The sequence below is a fragment of the Abramis brama genome (assembly GCF_963993115.1).
Source record: "Abramis brama genome assembly, chromosome: 11".
Lineage (NCBI taxonomy): Eukaryota > Metazoa > Chordata > Actinopteri > Cypriniformes > Leuciscidae > Abramis > Abramis brama.
The window spans coordinates 9,115,197-9,130,625 of record NC_139973.1 but is presented as its reverse complement, the minus strand read 5'-3'; the positions used below and the strand labels follow the sequence as shown (position 1 = coordinate 9,130,625).

Below are 15,429 nucleotides of genomic sequence, written 5' to 3'. Positions count from 1 at the left end.
AAACAACATAGACATTTTATGACTTATTTGTGTTCCACAGAAGAAAGTCATAAAGGTTTGCGATAGCATGGCGGTGAGAAAATTACTAAATTACTTAACATTTTTGGGTGAATTATTCCTTTAAGGGTGTGAATTATAAAGAGAGAGGGAGAGAAAGATACAGTGAGGGAGGGGGGGAGGGGACATCATTTCACTTGGACATCATTTTCAACTCCAGCTTCCCTGCCCAGAACTTTCCCAGTGTCTGTCTATCTCCCCAATGGCCTATAAATAACCTCAATCATTCCACATGCCCGCTTTGGTTTTATTAAGAAGATGAAGAACTAATTTATTGTACACAATTTCACTTTTTGTGTGTGTGTGTGTGTGTGCAAATCCTAACTTGGCTTTATCAGCAGCTGATTAATGAGGGAGAAGCCAGCAAAAGAGCATTAATTAACACTAACTAAAGTAGTGTTATCAAGATTAAGACCTGTCAACTAGACCACATTGAGGAAGGAGTTAGTTCATCCAAAAAAGAAGTTGACATTATTTATTAGCCTTCATGTAGTTCCAAACCTTTATGACTTTCTGTCCTCCGTGGAACACAAAATGAGATGTTTAGCAGGATGTTCACACTGCTCTTCCCTGTACAACAAAAGTACAAACTACCATTTAGAAATCTTTTGAAACATTATAAAAGTTTTTACTGTCACTTTTGAACAATTTATCATATCCTTGTGTATATTTCTTAAAAAAAAAAAAAAAAAAAACCTACTGATCCGAAACTCAGCAGTGTATTCAGGGCCTGTTGGGCTCCTAAAAAGTACCATAAAAGTAGTTCATACGAGTTAAATTTAAAGTGTTCAGAAGGTGAGAAAAAGCACAAATTTAAATTATGCAACTTAAATTCAGTTCTTGTGGAAACACAAATGAAATTTGAACATTGAAAATTGGTTTATAAGGACATGAGTAAAAAATGACTGGATTTTCATTATTGGGTGAACTGTTCTTTTAACAGAGCGACACTCTAAATAAATATCATTGGAGTGAAATACACACACCTCTCCCTCGATATAACCCAGTTCCTGAGGGGGCCAGGGCACATTGAAACACTTGCTGCCCCATGGTGGCCTGCTGTGGAGGAGTAGAGCGAGCTACTCCATCAGTATTTACTGATGCTGTTATCTTGTCCTGTGGCAGACTGAATCAATCAATCACCGCACCACCACGGCGCTCGTCCTCAGCATTCAGCACACACTGCGGACACTTCAGCCAAGCGGATCGCTGAGCGGTACGCGAGCCAAATTTGATCAACAAGCGCATCTCCCCCGTGCCATGGCAATCCGAGATGAAGATGATATTAAGAGGAAAGAGCAAAGTGATAAAGACTGCTAAGCAGGAGGGGGTTGGGGATTTAGGAAAGATGGAGGCTGGGAGAATGATGACGATAGACGGGCAGAGAGATAAAATCTTTTTATCATCTCAAATACAATCAAACATCTGCGCATAATGTATAGACACAAAACACACTACAGTGTGCTCTTATAGGAATCTCCTGCAGTACATCAAACCTGTTGCATTTCCCTTTCTAAATAAATGCTGTTATTTATTTGATTTTTTTTCAGGATTCTTTGATGAATAAAAAAAAGTATCACAGGTCAAGTTCCAACTTTGATAATGAATCAGCAAACTAGAATGATTTCTGAAGGATCATGCGACACTGACGACTGGAGTAACGGCTGATAAAAATTCAGAATTGCATCACAGAAATAATTTGTACTTTAAAGTATATTAAAATAGAAAACCATTATTTTAATCATTATTTTTTTTCATGTATTTTTGATCAAATAAATGCAGGCTTGATGGACATAAGAGACTTATTTAAAAAAACTTTTAAAAAAATAGTAATGTTTCATAACTTTTGACCAATTCAAACTTTTTCAAATTCATTGGAAAAGAGCAATGACAATATTTGTCAAATTTTGCTTTCTTTTACATTCAGCAGCAAAAAAGTCTTAAGCCTTTGGGGGAAAATTAGAGTTAATAATTATTAAAAGATTATAATTTTGGGGTAAACTATTCCTTTAACAGTGAATTAAATCAGCATTAAATTAAATAACATTTTTGCATTTTTTAAAACCCTACAGTAGTATAAAGTGTAAAGGCTTTGAACAAACCTTGACTAGTTTGCTTTATTTTATCTGTTGCCCTACAGAAGTGCTAACTTTCCTTCGTTTTGTTTGCGGTTTCTTTTTTCCCTGCATTTTAATGTTTAATAGCAGCCTTTGGCAATCTGGGGGCACAATTATTAGATATCCGCAGAGAGAAATTGAAAAATTAATCATACTCATAATTTTACACATGCTCTGTTCCTTGAGAAATGTCAAATACGCCATCCGGAGAGCTGAACAGACTGCTTGTGCACAAAACAACTGCATTAATATTGCAATTAAGAGATTATTTACTAGCGCTGCTTTTCATCATCACGCATGCTAGTTAAATTATTGTGCTGTAAGATCTAATGATAATAGAAATGTTTATCATACCATAACAAAGCGTTTATGAAGATAGATTACAGTCAAATACAATATGACCATTTCACTAAGATGTCTTATATTACAGGAAGTTCTGTTGATAGGAGAAGACATCAGGGAAATAACCCACAAACCCTTGACAACCCCCCGTAACACACACACGACCAGTGCAGATTCACACAAAAAGAATCACTCACAAAAACCCCCAGGAAGATAATATTTGCATTTACGTACAGTCTTGCTTTTTATGAAAAATATGCATGCAAGAGCTGCAAACAAAACTGACACAAAGCTACCAAACAAAGTCAATACTGTATATTTGTTATATACAGTACTGTGCAAAAGTCTTAGGCATGTTAATATCCAGAAAAAAATAAATGGTTTTAAGTCAGTTATTTATATCTTTTGCTGTAGTGTGTCAGTAGGAAATATCAGTTTACATTGTGCATACAGAAATCTCACTGGATTATTACAATTAATGGCAAAAAGAATGTTTGGAAATGTAAACTGATATTTCCTACTGACACACTACAGCAAAAGATATAAATAACTGACTTAAAACCATTTTTTTGTGGGGGGGATAGGGGATATTAACATGCCTAAGACTTTTGCACAGTACTGTAATATGTGTGTATATATATATATATATATATATATATATATATATATATATATATATATATATATATATATATATATATATATATATATATATATATATATGAGAACAGCCAATGATCAGGGCCGATTATATCCTGTCAATCAAAAGGGGGCAGAAAAACGTGTCACACTGCAACTCATACGGTGTGTGAAGAAAATGTCTCTTGAATTAAGAGCTGTCGAAGTTAACGCGTCAATAACACATTAACAGTTTGAAAATAGGGACGTTACAGCAGGCTCTATTTAACCTCCTGAATCACCCGTAGTTCAAAACAGGGTTGCCAGGTCCACGGTTTTTCCCTACACCAAACATTGTGCTTTGTTACATCTAATAAAAAACAAAGTCTCAGCTTTCAAATTCTGTCCATTTTATCACAAAATCCAAACAATAAAACAACATTTTGACGCTCTTAAATGTGACGTGACAGATAACTGTAGTTCAAGCAGCAGCGGGCAGCGCTTTTTCTTTTCGAAAAGTTTTTTCTTCCAATTTCCAAAAAAAAAGTTATAGCACAAAAAACATGCATGAACATCAGAAGGTATGTTGAAATATACCGTACAACTTACATGTAATCGCTCAATCTGTTTCTCACCAGCGGAAATACATCAATCAGTTTCTGAACAATGTCACTTCACATTGCATTGGAAACCTATGTTTACAGCTTGTTAGTTAGCTATAAAAAAAGAGAGGAGCTTATTTACGGTTAACTATATATGTATGATTGAATAAATTTGTCATTAAGACAAGTGTAAAAAAAAATGCTGTTATTTTTTTTATTTTTTCAGGATTCTTTGATGAATAAAAAGTATCACAGGTCATAAAAAAATCAATAAGCAGCACAACTGTTTCCAACATTGATAATAAATCAGCATAATAGAATGATTTCTGAAGGATCATGTGACACTGATGACTGGAGTAATGGCTGATAAAAATTCAGAATTGCATCACAGAAATAATTTGTATTTTAAAGTATATTAAAATAGAAAACCATTATTTTAAATTGTAGTAATATTTTATATTGTTTCCTGTATTTTTGATCAAATAAATGCAGGCTTGATGAGCATAAGAGACTTCTTTGAAAAAACTCAAAAAAAATAGTAATGTTTCATAACTTTTGACTGGTGAATGAATATATATTTTTAAGTTTATATAAAATATATTTAGTTTTTTAGATCTATCTTAGTATCAGCTTTTCTTGCTATTGACAAACGTTTCGCCCACTAAAAGATAATCTAACACGATATATACTGTCGTACTGTCCAGACCTATTTTCAGGGAATGCTGGGAATAGTAGTGGCGTAGTGCGTACAGTCTGAGAATAAGGACTACTGATGGATGCTTCAACTCTCCAATTCCTATTTACAGTACAATCATTCGAACCCTGTTTCCATTCAAACAATCAAACTCTTGCTCTTGTGTTCTCTCTGAACATCTGTTCAGAAGCCACGCACAGCTCTTTGTCCGGCGTCTCTGTCTTTCCCGGCTCACGACGCCCACATCTAATCAAGCAGAAAATGGTCATAAATATTTCTTTCTGCTAGATTTCACTTTTGCATTTCATGGCTGGACATGATATTTTCCTCTTTCTCTCTCTATTCACCTCTGGGAGATCTTAATGCAAAAAACAGTGACTTGCATTCATGGTTCATGTCTCTGTAGTCAAAAGCACAATATATTTGTGTGTACAGTGGGTAAGAAGAAAAAAAACTGGGAGAATGACTGTGAGAAAAGGGATAGACAGCGAGTGTGCGTGGACATAAAGACCTCGTCTTATTTTCTGTGCCATTTGCTGGCTAGTGCTTTCACGGCCCGTCCCATTACATCATGTCAGAGGTTGTAAACAAGCAAATAACAACAGCTCACTGACGCTCAGAGCGACTCCCGGCCCACCACAGCGAAGGGAATTGCTCTCTGCGCTCTTCCATGCTGCAAAACATTTGTTTCTTTATTGCCCATGTAAATAATACATCATCTCTACCTTCCCTCCTTCCTTTCTTATGGAAGGAAAAAAAAAGGAAAGGAGGGTAGGATGAAGGATTTATGTGTACGGTGTGCAAAAGGGGAACTATTTATGGTGGGCGTCATTCCTAGAACGCAAGGTGCCATCACTGATATTTATGGGAAGACATCACGGCACTGACAGGGAATATCATTCTCCAAATGGTACACAAGCAGTCAGCGGCCGGCACCATTTCTCTTTGGAATAGAGGCCACATCACTGCCGCACACCTAGGAAGTGGTTATTACTGGCAGGAGTGATGGCATGAAAGGGCTGTGATGAACATAACTGGGTTTGCTGGAGGAAGAGGGGTCAGACTTGTTCATTCTGGACTAACAGAATGAAATTTTAGCTTTTTTATTTCCTGAAATCTTTTTACACAGGATCATGTGATATTTGATACTTAAAAAAAACTCCTGAAATCCTTTGAGTTCGTGTCTATTAGTTTCTAAACTCACAAATCATCTGTTTTACTGTAAACTAGCTGATATGCACATTGCATATTTAAAATGCAAAGTCTTTCTCTTCTGGGAATACGGAAAATAAATATTCATCTTACACTACACAGTTTCTGTCAGATAAAATCAATGAGCATGTCCCTCCCCTAATACCACATTCAACGAACTAAGGGACTCTTCAATATGTTGATCACATAATACTGTTTTTTTTACGGTTTAATCGATTTTTTTATATACTTTTGTCAGGAAGCATGCATTCAATTGGCCAAAAGTGACAGGAAAGACTTTCACATTGTTACAAAAATATATGATAATAAAAAAGCTGTTGTTTAAAAAAAAAAAAAAAAAAAATCAGTGCAATTGTTTTCAACATTTATAATAATAGGAAATGTTTCTTGAGCAGCCAAATCAGCATATTAGAATGATTTCTGAAGAATCATGTGACACTGAAGACTAGAGTAACGGCTGAAGAAAATGTATATTGTAATATAGTTATTTTAAATTGTAATAAAATTTCACAGTATTACTGTTTTTACAGTATTTTTTATTGTTGATATGCGGCCTTGATGAGCACAAAAGATTTTCAAAAACATGAAAATAAATCTCACAAACCACAAACTTTTGAATGGTAGTGTACATGTAAAAAAAAAAATGGCAGAACATAGTAAAACTAGTGTGCAAGCAAATTTAGTTACTTTATATGAAAATTATTAATATATTTAAACATAAATTAATATGAATATAAAATAAAATACAATGAATTTATATCAGATCCTAACAAGACACCTATCAGACCCAAGACATTTTCATATGTTACCACAGTTAAAGTTGTAAATATGATATTTTATGGTTACTACAGTAAATCTTTGTTTTAGCTTCTGAATGTCAAGGGTAATTTCTTTACCTCCTCAAAACAATTACTAAACAAGTGCAAAAAAAAAAGTGCTGTCCTGTGATGCTTATAATTACCAATAATGCTTCCTAGCATCTTTATGTGTGTCATAAACGTCTTTATAATGTCCTTCCCACGTTTTAAACCCTCTCTACAGTAATAATCCACTGATGAAGATTTGATTCTGCGAGGCAATATGTGCATGTAAGATATAAACAAAACAAACAGCTGCAGCACATCATCATCAAATCACACGACAATCACGTTTATTGGTATTATTAAGTCTTCAAGACGCTTGTAGCGCTTCGGCAGGTGCGTTTCTCATCGGCCCCCCTGGGAGCGATACGGGAAGAGCCGGTAGCTAGCTAGAGACGCGCAGAACCCCAGCACTTTGCTCTGTCAGCCGCGGTCTGGCTGACGTGCCGCTCTCTGAATGAACACTGACGTCTATTATCCGCCAAGCGCCGGCAGATTATGAATAAGAAATAAAAGCTACCTCAGCTACAGCACTTCTGCATTAGTGACGGGTGGGCACTACGAGCGCACACACATCGGTACCTTCATTCTGAGCCTCCAGAGCCCAACTGAGATGCCTTAATCTGAGGAACGCACAGCTACACGGCTTACCGTTTTATTGAAACAAATAAGTGTTTCTAGAAAGGCCTAGTTTCAATTTCAATAGCTCGTTTAACCCTTATCGTCCCGATTCCTCAGGGACCATTCTATGTTAATTGGATCTCCACTGCATTTGCATTGGGGGTGTTAACAAGCACAGTCTATGAATATTAATTACCCAGAAGTTTTTGGTCCTTGGAAAAAAAATATACTTTTCTTGATACATATTAATTCTGTGAAGTTTTTTAAAGAGAAACACTCATTAAAATTGCACAAGCCCCACGCTCAAACGTATCCCCATGATATTGTGGCATCTTTTAACTTTATCCCTAATAAATTGGGTCATATTAGCCGAAACAAAAAGAAACGCCCTCCGCTAAATAGTCTTTTCATTTGCTTGTATGTAAACATTCTGATCCAATGACGACGACTACATCAAGATCGTGTGAAAATGGGAATATGTGCGTTTCAAAAGTATGAAATGATATCGTCATGCATTTCTATTTAGGCATGCACGCCGCAGCAATGTTTGATTGTTTGAAAAGCGTGAAGGATTATAGAGAGACAGAGGTTATTCTTTCATGAGAAAACTCAAGCGGTGCGTTAAGAAGAAATCCTCCCTTACTGCTTTCGGGACTCCAAATAAGCCATCTAATACTAAAACAACACGGATGCATTTCCCAGTGCAGCCACAGTCTGACAGCTGCTGGGAACACCTGCTCCGAGTGTAGAGTTCCCCTCTTTAAGACACACACACACACACACACAGGCATCAAAGCCCATCCGGCCTCAGCAGACAATAAGAACTGCTTCATACTCACTAATGGTACCAGCATAGCAAACACATACGTATGCACGCATACAAATTGACCCCCATTTTAAAGCAAGGGTATATGGGAAGTGGAACAATAGGATGTTCCTTTTTATACACATGCAGTGATGCAAAACCCACCCACTCACGCATATGGACGCACACATTTGGGCTCACTTTGGCAGCCTCTTCAAATGCATGCACACATTCACTCACTCCACTACTTGTCTCCATTGCTGACCATCTGACCCGAGATCCATTAGTAAAGCAGTTTCCAGCACACACTCTAACATAGAGGCTCTCCACAGCGCTCCGGCCGATCCAACTGCGGAGGAGCGCTCCTCATCGCCGAGCCGTCAATCAAACCCGGTAAACAGGATGTAAACTACTTGAAGATGCATTTATCGCTGGCGAATTGCATGTCATTGCCGCAGAGGAGATCAGAGATGCTGTTGCGATGATGCGGCTAAGTCCTGAAGATTCTAGACAGCCTGCTGTAAATGTCACTTCTGTAAATGAGCGAGCTAAAGCATCGGGGGTATCGGGGGGTGAGAAGTGCACTGCCAGAGGGATATATTGCCTGCGACAATTAGTTACGATCCCAAAAAGCAATATGCTTCAATTGTAGCAGGCTTTGGAGAATCACGCAGAGCGTGTTTCTGTTTTTTTTTTTCTCCCGCTTTGCAAATAATTATTTCTCCTCTCTTCTACGTACAAGCACATTAATGTACAATTTCAATCTCCATCTGTACGATTATGAATCAGATCGGCCATCAATCGGGAGATCCAGCCGAGAGATTCGTCCCGTAATAAAACTGTCACCTGTTCCAGGATAAAGACAGATGTTGCCAGTTGGGTGATAACATAATTAAACCATTCAACGAGGGATTCCATAAAATTATCAAAATTGAAGGAAGCACTAGCGTTTTACCAATAAAGCAATTTGGGGCAATATGCGGTGTCATAACACCAATCTCCTGCTCAGGATTTGCAATAAGTTGGAGGCTCTGCCTTTCTCTAGTGCAATCTGACAATATTAACAGTTTACAAGCAGATACCTTAAAGCGAAAAGAGAGTGAAAAAGAGCACAAATGTGTGTTTTCTTCACCATCTTACATCTTTCCTCTGAGCAGGGTTGCTAAAATGCTTTTAAGAATGAGTTTAAGAATTTGCTCTTTTTTCAATTCATTAGTTAGAATCTGAGGCCTACAGGATGTTGAATTGGAATTGCAATGACAAGAAAAGGAATTTACTTAACATTTAACATATACAATATCATATAGACTATATGTTATATATATATACAGTGCTATGCATAAGTTTAGACACCCATGCTAAATTTGACTAAAAAGAGGAATAAAAAATCATCTTTTGGAAATTGAACGTAATGCCTTAATTAAAAAAATTAGGAAAAATCCAACCTTTAAGGACACCAATTTTCTTTGTGAATGAATACTCTGGACACCCCTATGTTAAATTCCCATAGAGGCTAGAGATTGGCATGGTTTTATTTCAGTTAGCCTAATAGCTGGTTTGATTTGCATTGAGAGATGATCTTATGGAAAGTACTCCATGCCAATCTCTAGGTATGGTGAAGGCTATGTGATGATGTGGGGCTATTTTAATTCCAAAGGCCAAGGGAACTTTATCAGGATGCATAGTATCCTGGATCCATGAAGTAACTGGCCTTTAAAAATAAAAATCTGCCTGCCTCTATGGGAATTTAACATAGGGGTGTCCAGACTTATGCACCCTGTATTTTAAGGAAGAACATTTATTTACGATACATTATTCATTCACAAAGAAAATTGGTGTCCTTAAAGGTTGGATTTTTCCTAATTTTTTTAATTAAGGCATTAAGTTCAATTTCCAAAAGACGATTTTTTATTCCTCTTTTTAGTCAACTTTAGCATGGGTGCCTAAACTTATGCATAGCATATATATATATATATATATATATATATATATATATATATATATACACACACACACACATTTTTTAATAAAATATCAAAAGGATTAACAATGCAGATTTATTTTTTACAGCCATCTTTGATCATATTTACCAAGGGGGGGGGAAATAATTCTGACCAGCACTGTATATTCATCACCATACATGCTTTGTCACTCCTCTGAGTTTGTTTCTTGTACCGGTGGGTTCCAGGTTTTGCTACACGTTGCATAATGCAAGCTGCACCTGTGCTTACTCAGACTGTTCTGCCTGTGACGATCCCGAAGACATCACCTCACCAGCTCCTAACCATGCTTACGGGCCAGAGGAAAACAACAACAAGAAAAAGCCCTTGCTAATTGCATCCTTATGATTTGTAAAAAAGCATGATTCTGTCAGAATGAACAGATGAGTTTGCCCTCCCATCAAAGAACAGCACTTACTCATGCTGTAGCTTTTCGTCTGTCTTTATATCTAGTCGTCTTTGTTTTTTGTGGTTTTGAGATGATGTTGGTATGCCTTTGAGTAAGGGTGCTCTAAAATGTGATTAAAAAAGTCTGCCATGAGACAGGGCATTAATATTTCAAATTTAAGAGCAGCATCAGCTGAGCAGGATTCCTGGCAATCGCTGCTTGCTTAAACATGCAAGAGATTATATATACACACATCAACTTAATCACTCATAACTCATCAGGAATTGTGCCATATAGAGGCTTGGATGCACACATTCTTAAGAATGCAAATATCAAAGAAAATAGCTAATTATTTGTTTATTAAAAAATTATATATACATATCTTTAAAATCTCAATAGTTTCTCCAAGGCAGCATTGAGATTTATTGGGAGTTAAACAAAAAGCCCAATGACCTCATATGTCTCCTCAAACATGACTCAAACCAAGATACCAAAGTACGCAATTAAACATCAGAAATCTCAATACAATCTCAAATTTGTCACACCTTCTTGACCAAAATATCTGAGCTACGCTGAGCTAACACCCTCTTCGATGTCAATCAGCCTCTGACAGACCATAAACAGGATGTACTGTAAATCATTTTTAAAATCTTGTACATTTATTATCAGTGTCATCACAGCATTCAAGATCAAGAGACAACAATCGCAACTATATTCAACAGTTTTTACAACACTTTGACTAATCCAAAGAAAGAAGAAAAAAATCCTAATTGGCTAGTCTTATTTTATAAGTCTGACTTGTGTGTACATTATATATCATCATCATTGACTAAATTATCTGACCAAATTATTGACAGATTCTTCATTGGCCAAATGATCTGAGCTATACTTTTGCCATGAATTTCTGGAAAACAGAAGGATGATCCTGTAAACTTAGCCTGGATCAGAAATGTACGACAACATCCTTGTTGTACAGCTATTTTAGTGCGATTCACACATGTTGACTCCCTTTTGCAGAAAGCAGACCAAAAAAACCAAAAAAACAACAACACCAAAATGTGTTTTGCGCTTGCATAAGTGCAGGCTGGCATTATTTTCTTTAAATCTTTATCTCTTAAGATCTTCTTCACTTCCTCATCAAAAGATGTTGCTGAAAACCACAACTTCTCTTTCTGCCTCGCTGAGTGCAAGACAAGACTCTGTGTGCTTTTAAAGAGGCCCCCGAATAGCAGTCGGTGACGGAACGCAATCAGTTCGGGATTGGCGTTGTTCTTGCTTTAAGTTGTACAGAGTGTACTGTACATTCGGTGAGATCAGATATAGGTCAGTATGATGCCCTGTTTGGGCCACAATTGTGTCATATTTTTGGGAAGCACATGAGAGATGCGATCAATCAGATGGCTGTCTTGGTTGTGTGGCTGTGGAAGGATGTTTGTATTGTGAATGGGGAAATTCCTGTGGGTGCAGTCGCTGCTGCAATGAGCGATGGCTGACATGCAAAAAAAAAACAAAAAAAAAAAAACAACTACATAACACATTATGTGTACAAAACGCATCTAAACCAATCCTCGCTGCATAAAACAGAATGCAATGCAATGCATGCAATATAAAATATATAATATAATATAATATATGATTTTATTAGGACTCTCTAGACTAGGACTCTTGATTAAATTTTGTCATGAGGTCATGTTTTTTATTTTATTTAACTTAATTATATATACACATATACGTACTGTATGTATATATAATTAACTGTGCTTAATGAACATGGTGAATGGATCGTTTTTCATACAATTTCTTTTGATATTTTCCCTAAACCAGCATCTTGATACATGCACAATTTTCTTTCCTCCACTGCTTTTCCTGGAATCACATCCCAACTACATCATAAGGATGTCCACAGACATGTTTTTTTTTCCCCCGATCTTGTCGACCACAGACCACAGAGAAATGAATTGCTCATTGGAGATGGCGCTTGTGCCATAATGGAAATCTTTTGCATAAATGCTGACAGGGGTGGTCTGTTCCTTTAATGCTGGTGAATTATATGCATAAACCATTTAAAGAGTGGACCTAAATTCTTTAGTACAAGGATGAAAGACATTTGAGGTGGCTTTATTTGAATCTAAAGGCTCTATTCTATCTAGAGAACTCCCATTTAGGGACACATCTCTTTTATATAAGGTAATAGCACTGGGGATTTGACTTCCTAATGGAGATGTTTAAATGAAGCTTATGGTCTACTTCCCCCCAAATCTGACTAGTTCGAGAAGATAAATTCCCCTGTCAAGGTCGAGATGATCAAACAGATTACAATTATTTTATCCCTAGTCTTTATTAATGAGCACTGTCTTTCACAGTTATGTCGACTAATCAGGATAGATGATATGTCAGCCTCCAGGTTTGTTGTTTTTCACGTATTTAAGGAGTCGTAGGAGTTTATAAATTGAAAGATAATAAAACCCTACAGCTTGTCAGGGGAGAAACTGGGCTTTTGGAGGTTTAAAAAGGTTACGTTTTATGTATTGTGTGCATAACGCAAGCAAAGAGACTGATGTGTTGTAAAAGAGCTGTCAATTATCACACAACTGAATCCTTGTTCTTCGGGGGAAAAACAAAGAACCTGTAATGATCAAAGCTGATAAAAAAAGCAAAATATAATTTACAGTATAAGCTTTGACATTTAGACTACAATATTAACTCTGTTCTGAGAAGCCTTTTAATATTATATAATATTCCCAAAAATAAATCAACTTTTAGAATTCAATCACAGCAGTATTTCCAAAATAGTGATAAACAGCAGCGTTAAACTAAATATTTTTCTTTAAATTTGAGATGCAAAATGTGATTACTTGTTGGAAAGTTTTAAGTTAGACTATTCTACTATGTTACTGAAAAATGCAGTTAAGCAACTGTTCCTCCACGCATCACAGTGACAGTAAAACTACGGAGTAAATGTAAAAAAACATTTTTTTGGTTACAATGTCAAGTGCACATCCCTGACTCGGTCAAGCGCTCTGGCGTTCAGCCTCTCTCTATCTCCTCTTCCTTCTTTCTCTCTCCATTTCCTTGCATTTGTCAGAGTAGTAACCCCTGTTGTCTCAGCCGAGTGAATCAGATTGAGCCCCTGGCACAGAATGAAGGCAAAGTCAACAGGAATTAAGTTTCAGTGCAACTGTTTACTCAACTGTGGCCTGCAGTTATTGAAATCTTATCCTTGGTTTTGTGTGACGACTGCGGTAATGAATTCAGCATGCCTGTGATTTTCGAACCGACAACATCACGCTAAGTCAGAGAAGCACACGACAGACTGAAGCAATTCAGAGGACAGGAGAAGGCGAAAGCGAGAACCAATCACAGATGCTTCAGATTATTGATTGATGGCGATATACTCTAGTTACAGATTGATCTCTAGAAGACTGAAGGGAAAATCTAAATGTCAAATGAGTTTTATTCCTATTCGTTATCCAAAATAATAATTCTAATTTGCAACCAACATCTTACCAATTTAAACACAATACAAAACAAATCAGTTTTGGGTTGTTCTCTCCTCTCAAACCAGACGTCACGTAGACCTGTCCTGTTTGGCATTAAAATCAAGGCATCGCTCTCCTCAGTTCAACAACAGCCATGTTACTCCGGCAGACAGTTACTTCAGAAGCTCCCCATCCCCCACCAAACAACCCTTGACAACATCTCCCATCATGCCGTGGGGTGCAGATAACATACGACTGGCTGATCTTTTCAATGCTGGCCGGCTCAACACGCTGCCGTGTGACAGACAGAAAGAGCTTGTCTGTTTATTTTAGTCTGAGTGAGGATGCTTTGGGCGCTCTAGGTATATAATAAAAACGGCTGCAACACTCCACGCTCCGGTGCTTTGAATGGAAGCTCTCCAAAATTTCCACCTGAGTGTTAGGGGTGTTTACAAAGCGACAGGTGAAATCTGTGGCACCTGGATGGACTCCGCACATACACAACTGTCTGTAAATTCCATTGCACCTATGCATTTGTCTGTTGATAAATATTTCACCTGAATGCAGATGCCGAGTTGCCGGGATAAACACATTGGCAACCAAAAACACAATCACAGAAAGAGCACTTAGTGCGTTTAAAAATTCAAACCGCTCTCAATATACATAAATAATCATAATAATGTGTTTATGTACTCTGGTTGGAGGGGGTGCGACGATTAAATATTTACAAGCACTTAAAGAGGGGAGAGAAGAATGCCGTTGACATGCGTTAATAACAGACAGGTGCAACAATGAAAGAAAGAAGAGGTAGGGCCGTAGGTAGGAATGAACAAACAAATTAAGGATGGAAGGAATGAAGAAAGGAAGAAATAAAAGGAGGAAGGGAGGAACAAAGTAACGAACAAATAATCAAAAGATGGAAGGAATCATTTAAAAATGAAAAAAAAAAGAAAGAAAGGAATGAAGGAAGAAAGAAAAGACGAACTGAAAGAAGGAACAAACTAACTAACGAATGAACAATGGATGAAAGTAATGAATAAAAAGTAGGAAAGTAGGAAAAAGACAGAAGGAAGGAATAAAGGAAAAGGAAGCAAAATTAAAAAAGAAAGTGTGAACGAATGAACAGATGATTAAAGTAAGGAGGAAAAAAGTAAAGACCTGCTGTTGCTGGAAGTTCACAAGGTCAGATGCTGTGATGTCAGAGGAGGGTGTGGCTTCTCTGTGTCTCTCCACACAAGGTGCGGCGCCGTTCTGATTGGCTGTTTCGTTTGTCGCCTCTGTCCCCGACTCTTGCATCATGACTTAAAAACCTGCAGCAGAGATGCAAAAGAGTGTTAAAACAAACAAAAAAGCATTTTAAAACAATTCCACGCAAACGTCAATTTCCTTTTGTCCCGCTCAATTACAGCTTTCCCTTAAAAGACGCTAACAATCATATTCTGTTTGTTTTCCATCCTTCTGCTGGGCCTGAAAGAATGAAGAAACAGCAAAAAAGCAAAACAGAATGGGAACCCAAACCTCGGTCACGTCTCAGCAGAGAGGCCCAAGAAAACACGCTCGCTCACAAACAAAACTTGTTCAAGTGAAATGGATATATTTACTCGCATTGCTCCCAGAAGAACCACAGCACGATG

At 37.2% G+C, this 15,429-nt stretch overlaps 1 protein-coding gene across 9 annotated transcripts in view; it reads right to left on the bottom strand.

Moving 5' to 3' along the window:
- Positions 1-15,429, bottom strand: part of foxp1b (forkhead box P1b) — a 196,968-nt gene that overhangs the window by 89,162 nt on the left and 92,377 nt on the right. For all 9 annotated transcript variants that reach the window (XM_084129443.1, XM_084129454.1, XM_084129453.1 and 6 more), the window contains one exon: positions 14,954-15,105. In XM_084129443.1, the coding sequence (XP_083985569.1) occupies positions 14,954-15,094 (141 nt within the window). In that variant the 5' untranslated portion in view covers positions 15,095-15,105. The remainder of the gene's footprint in view (positions 1-14,953; positions 15,106-15,429) is intronic.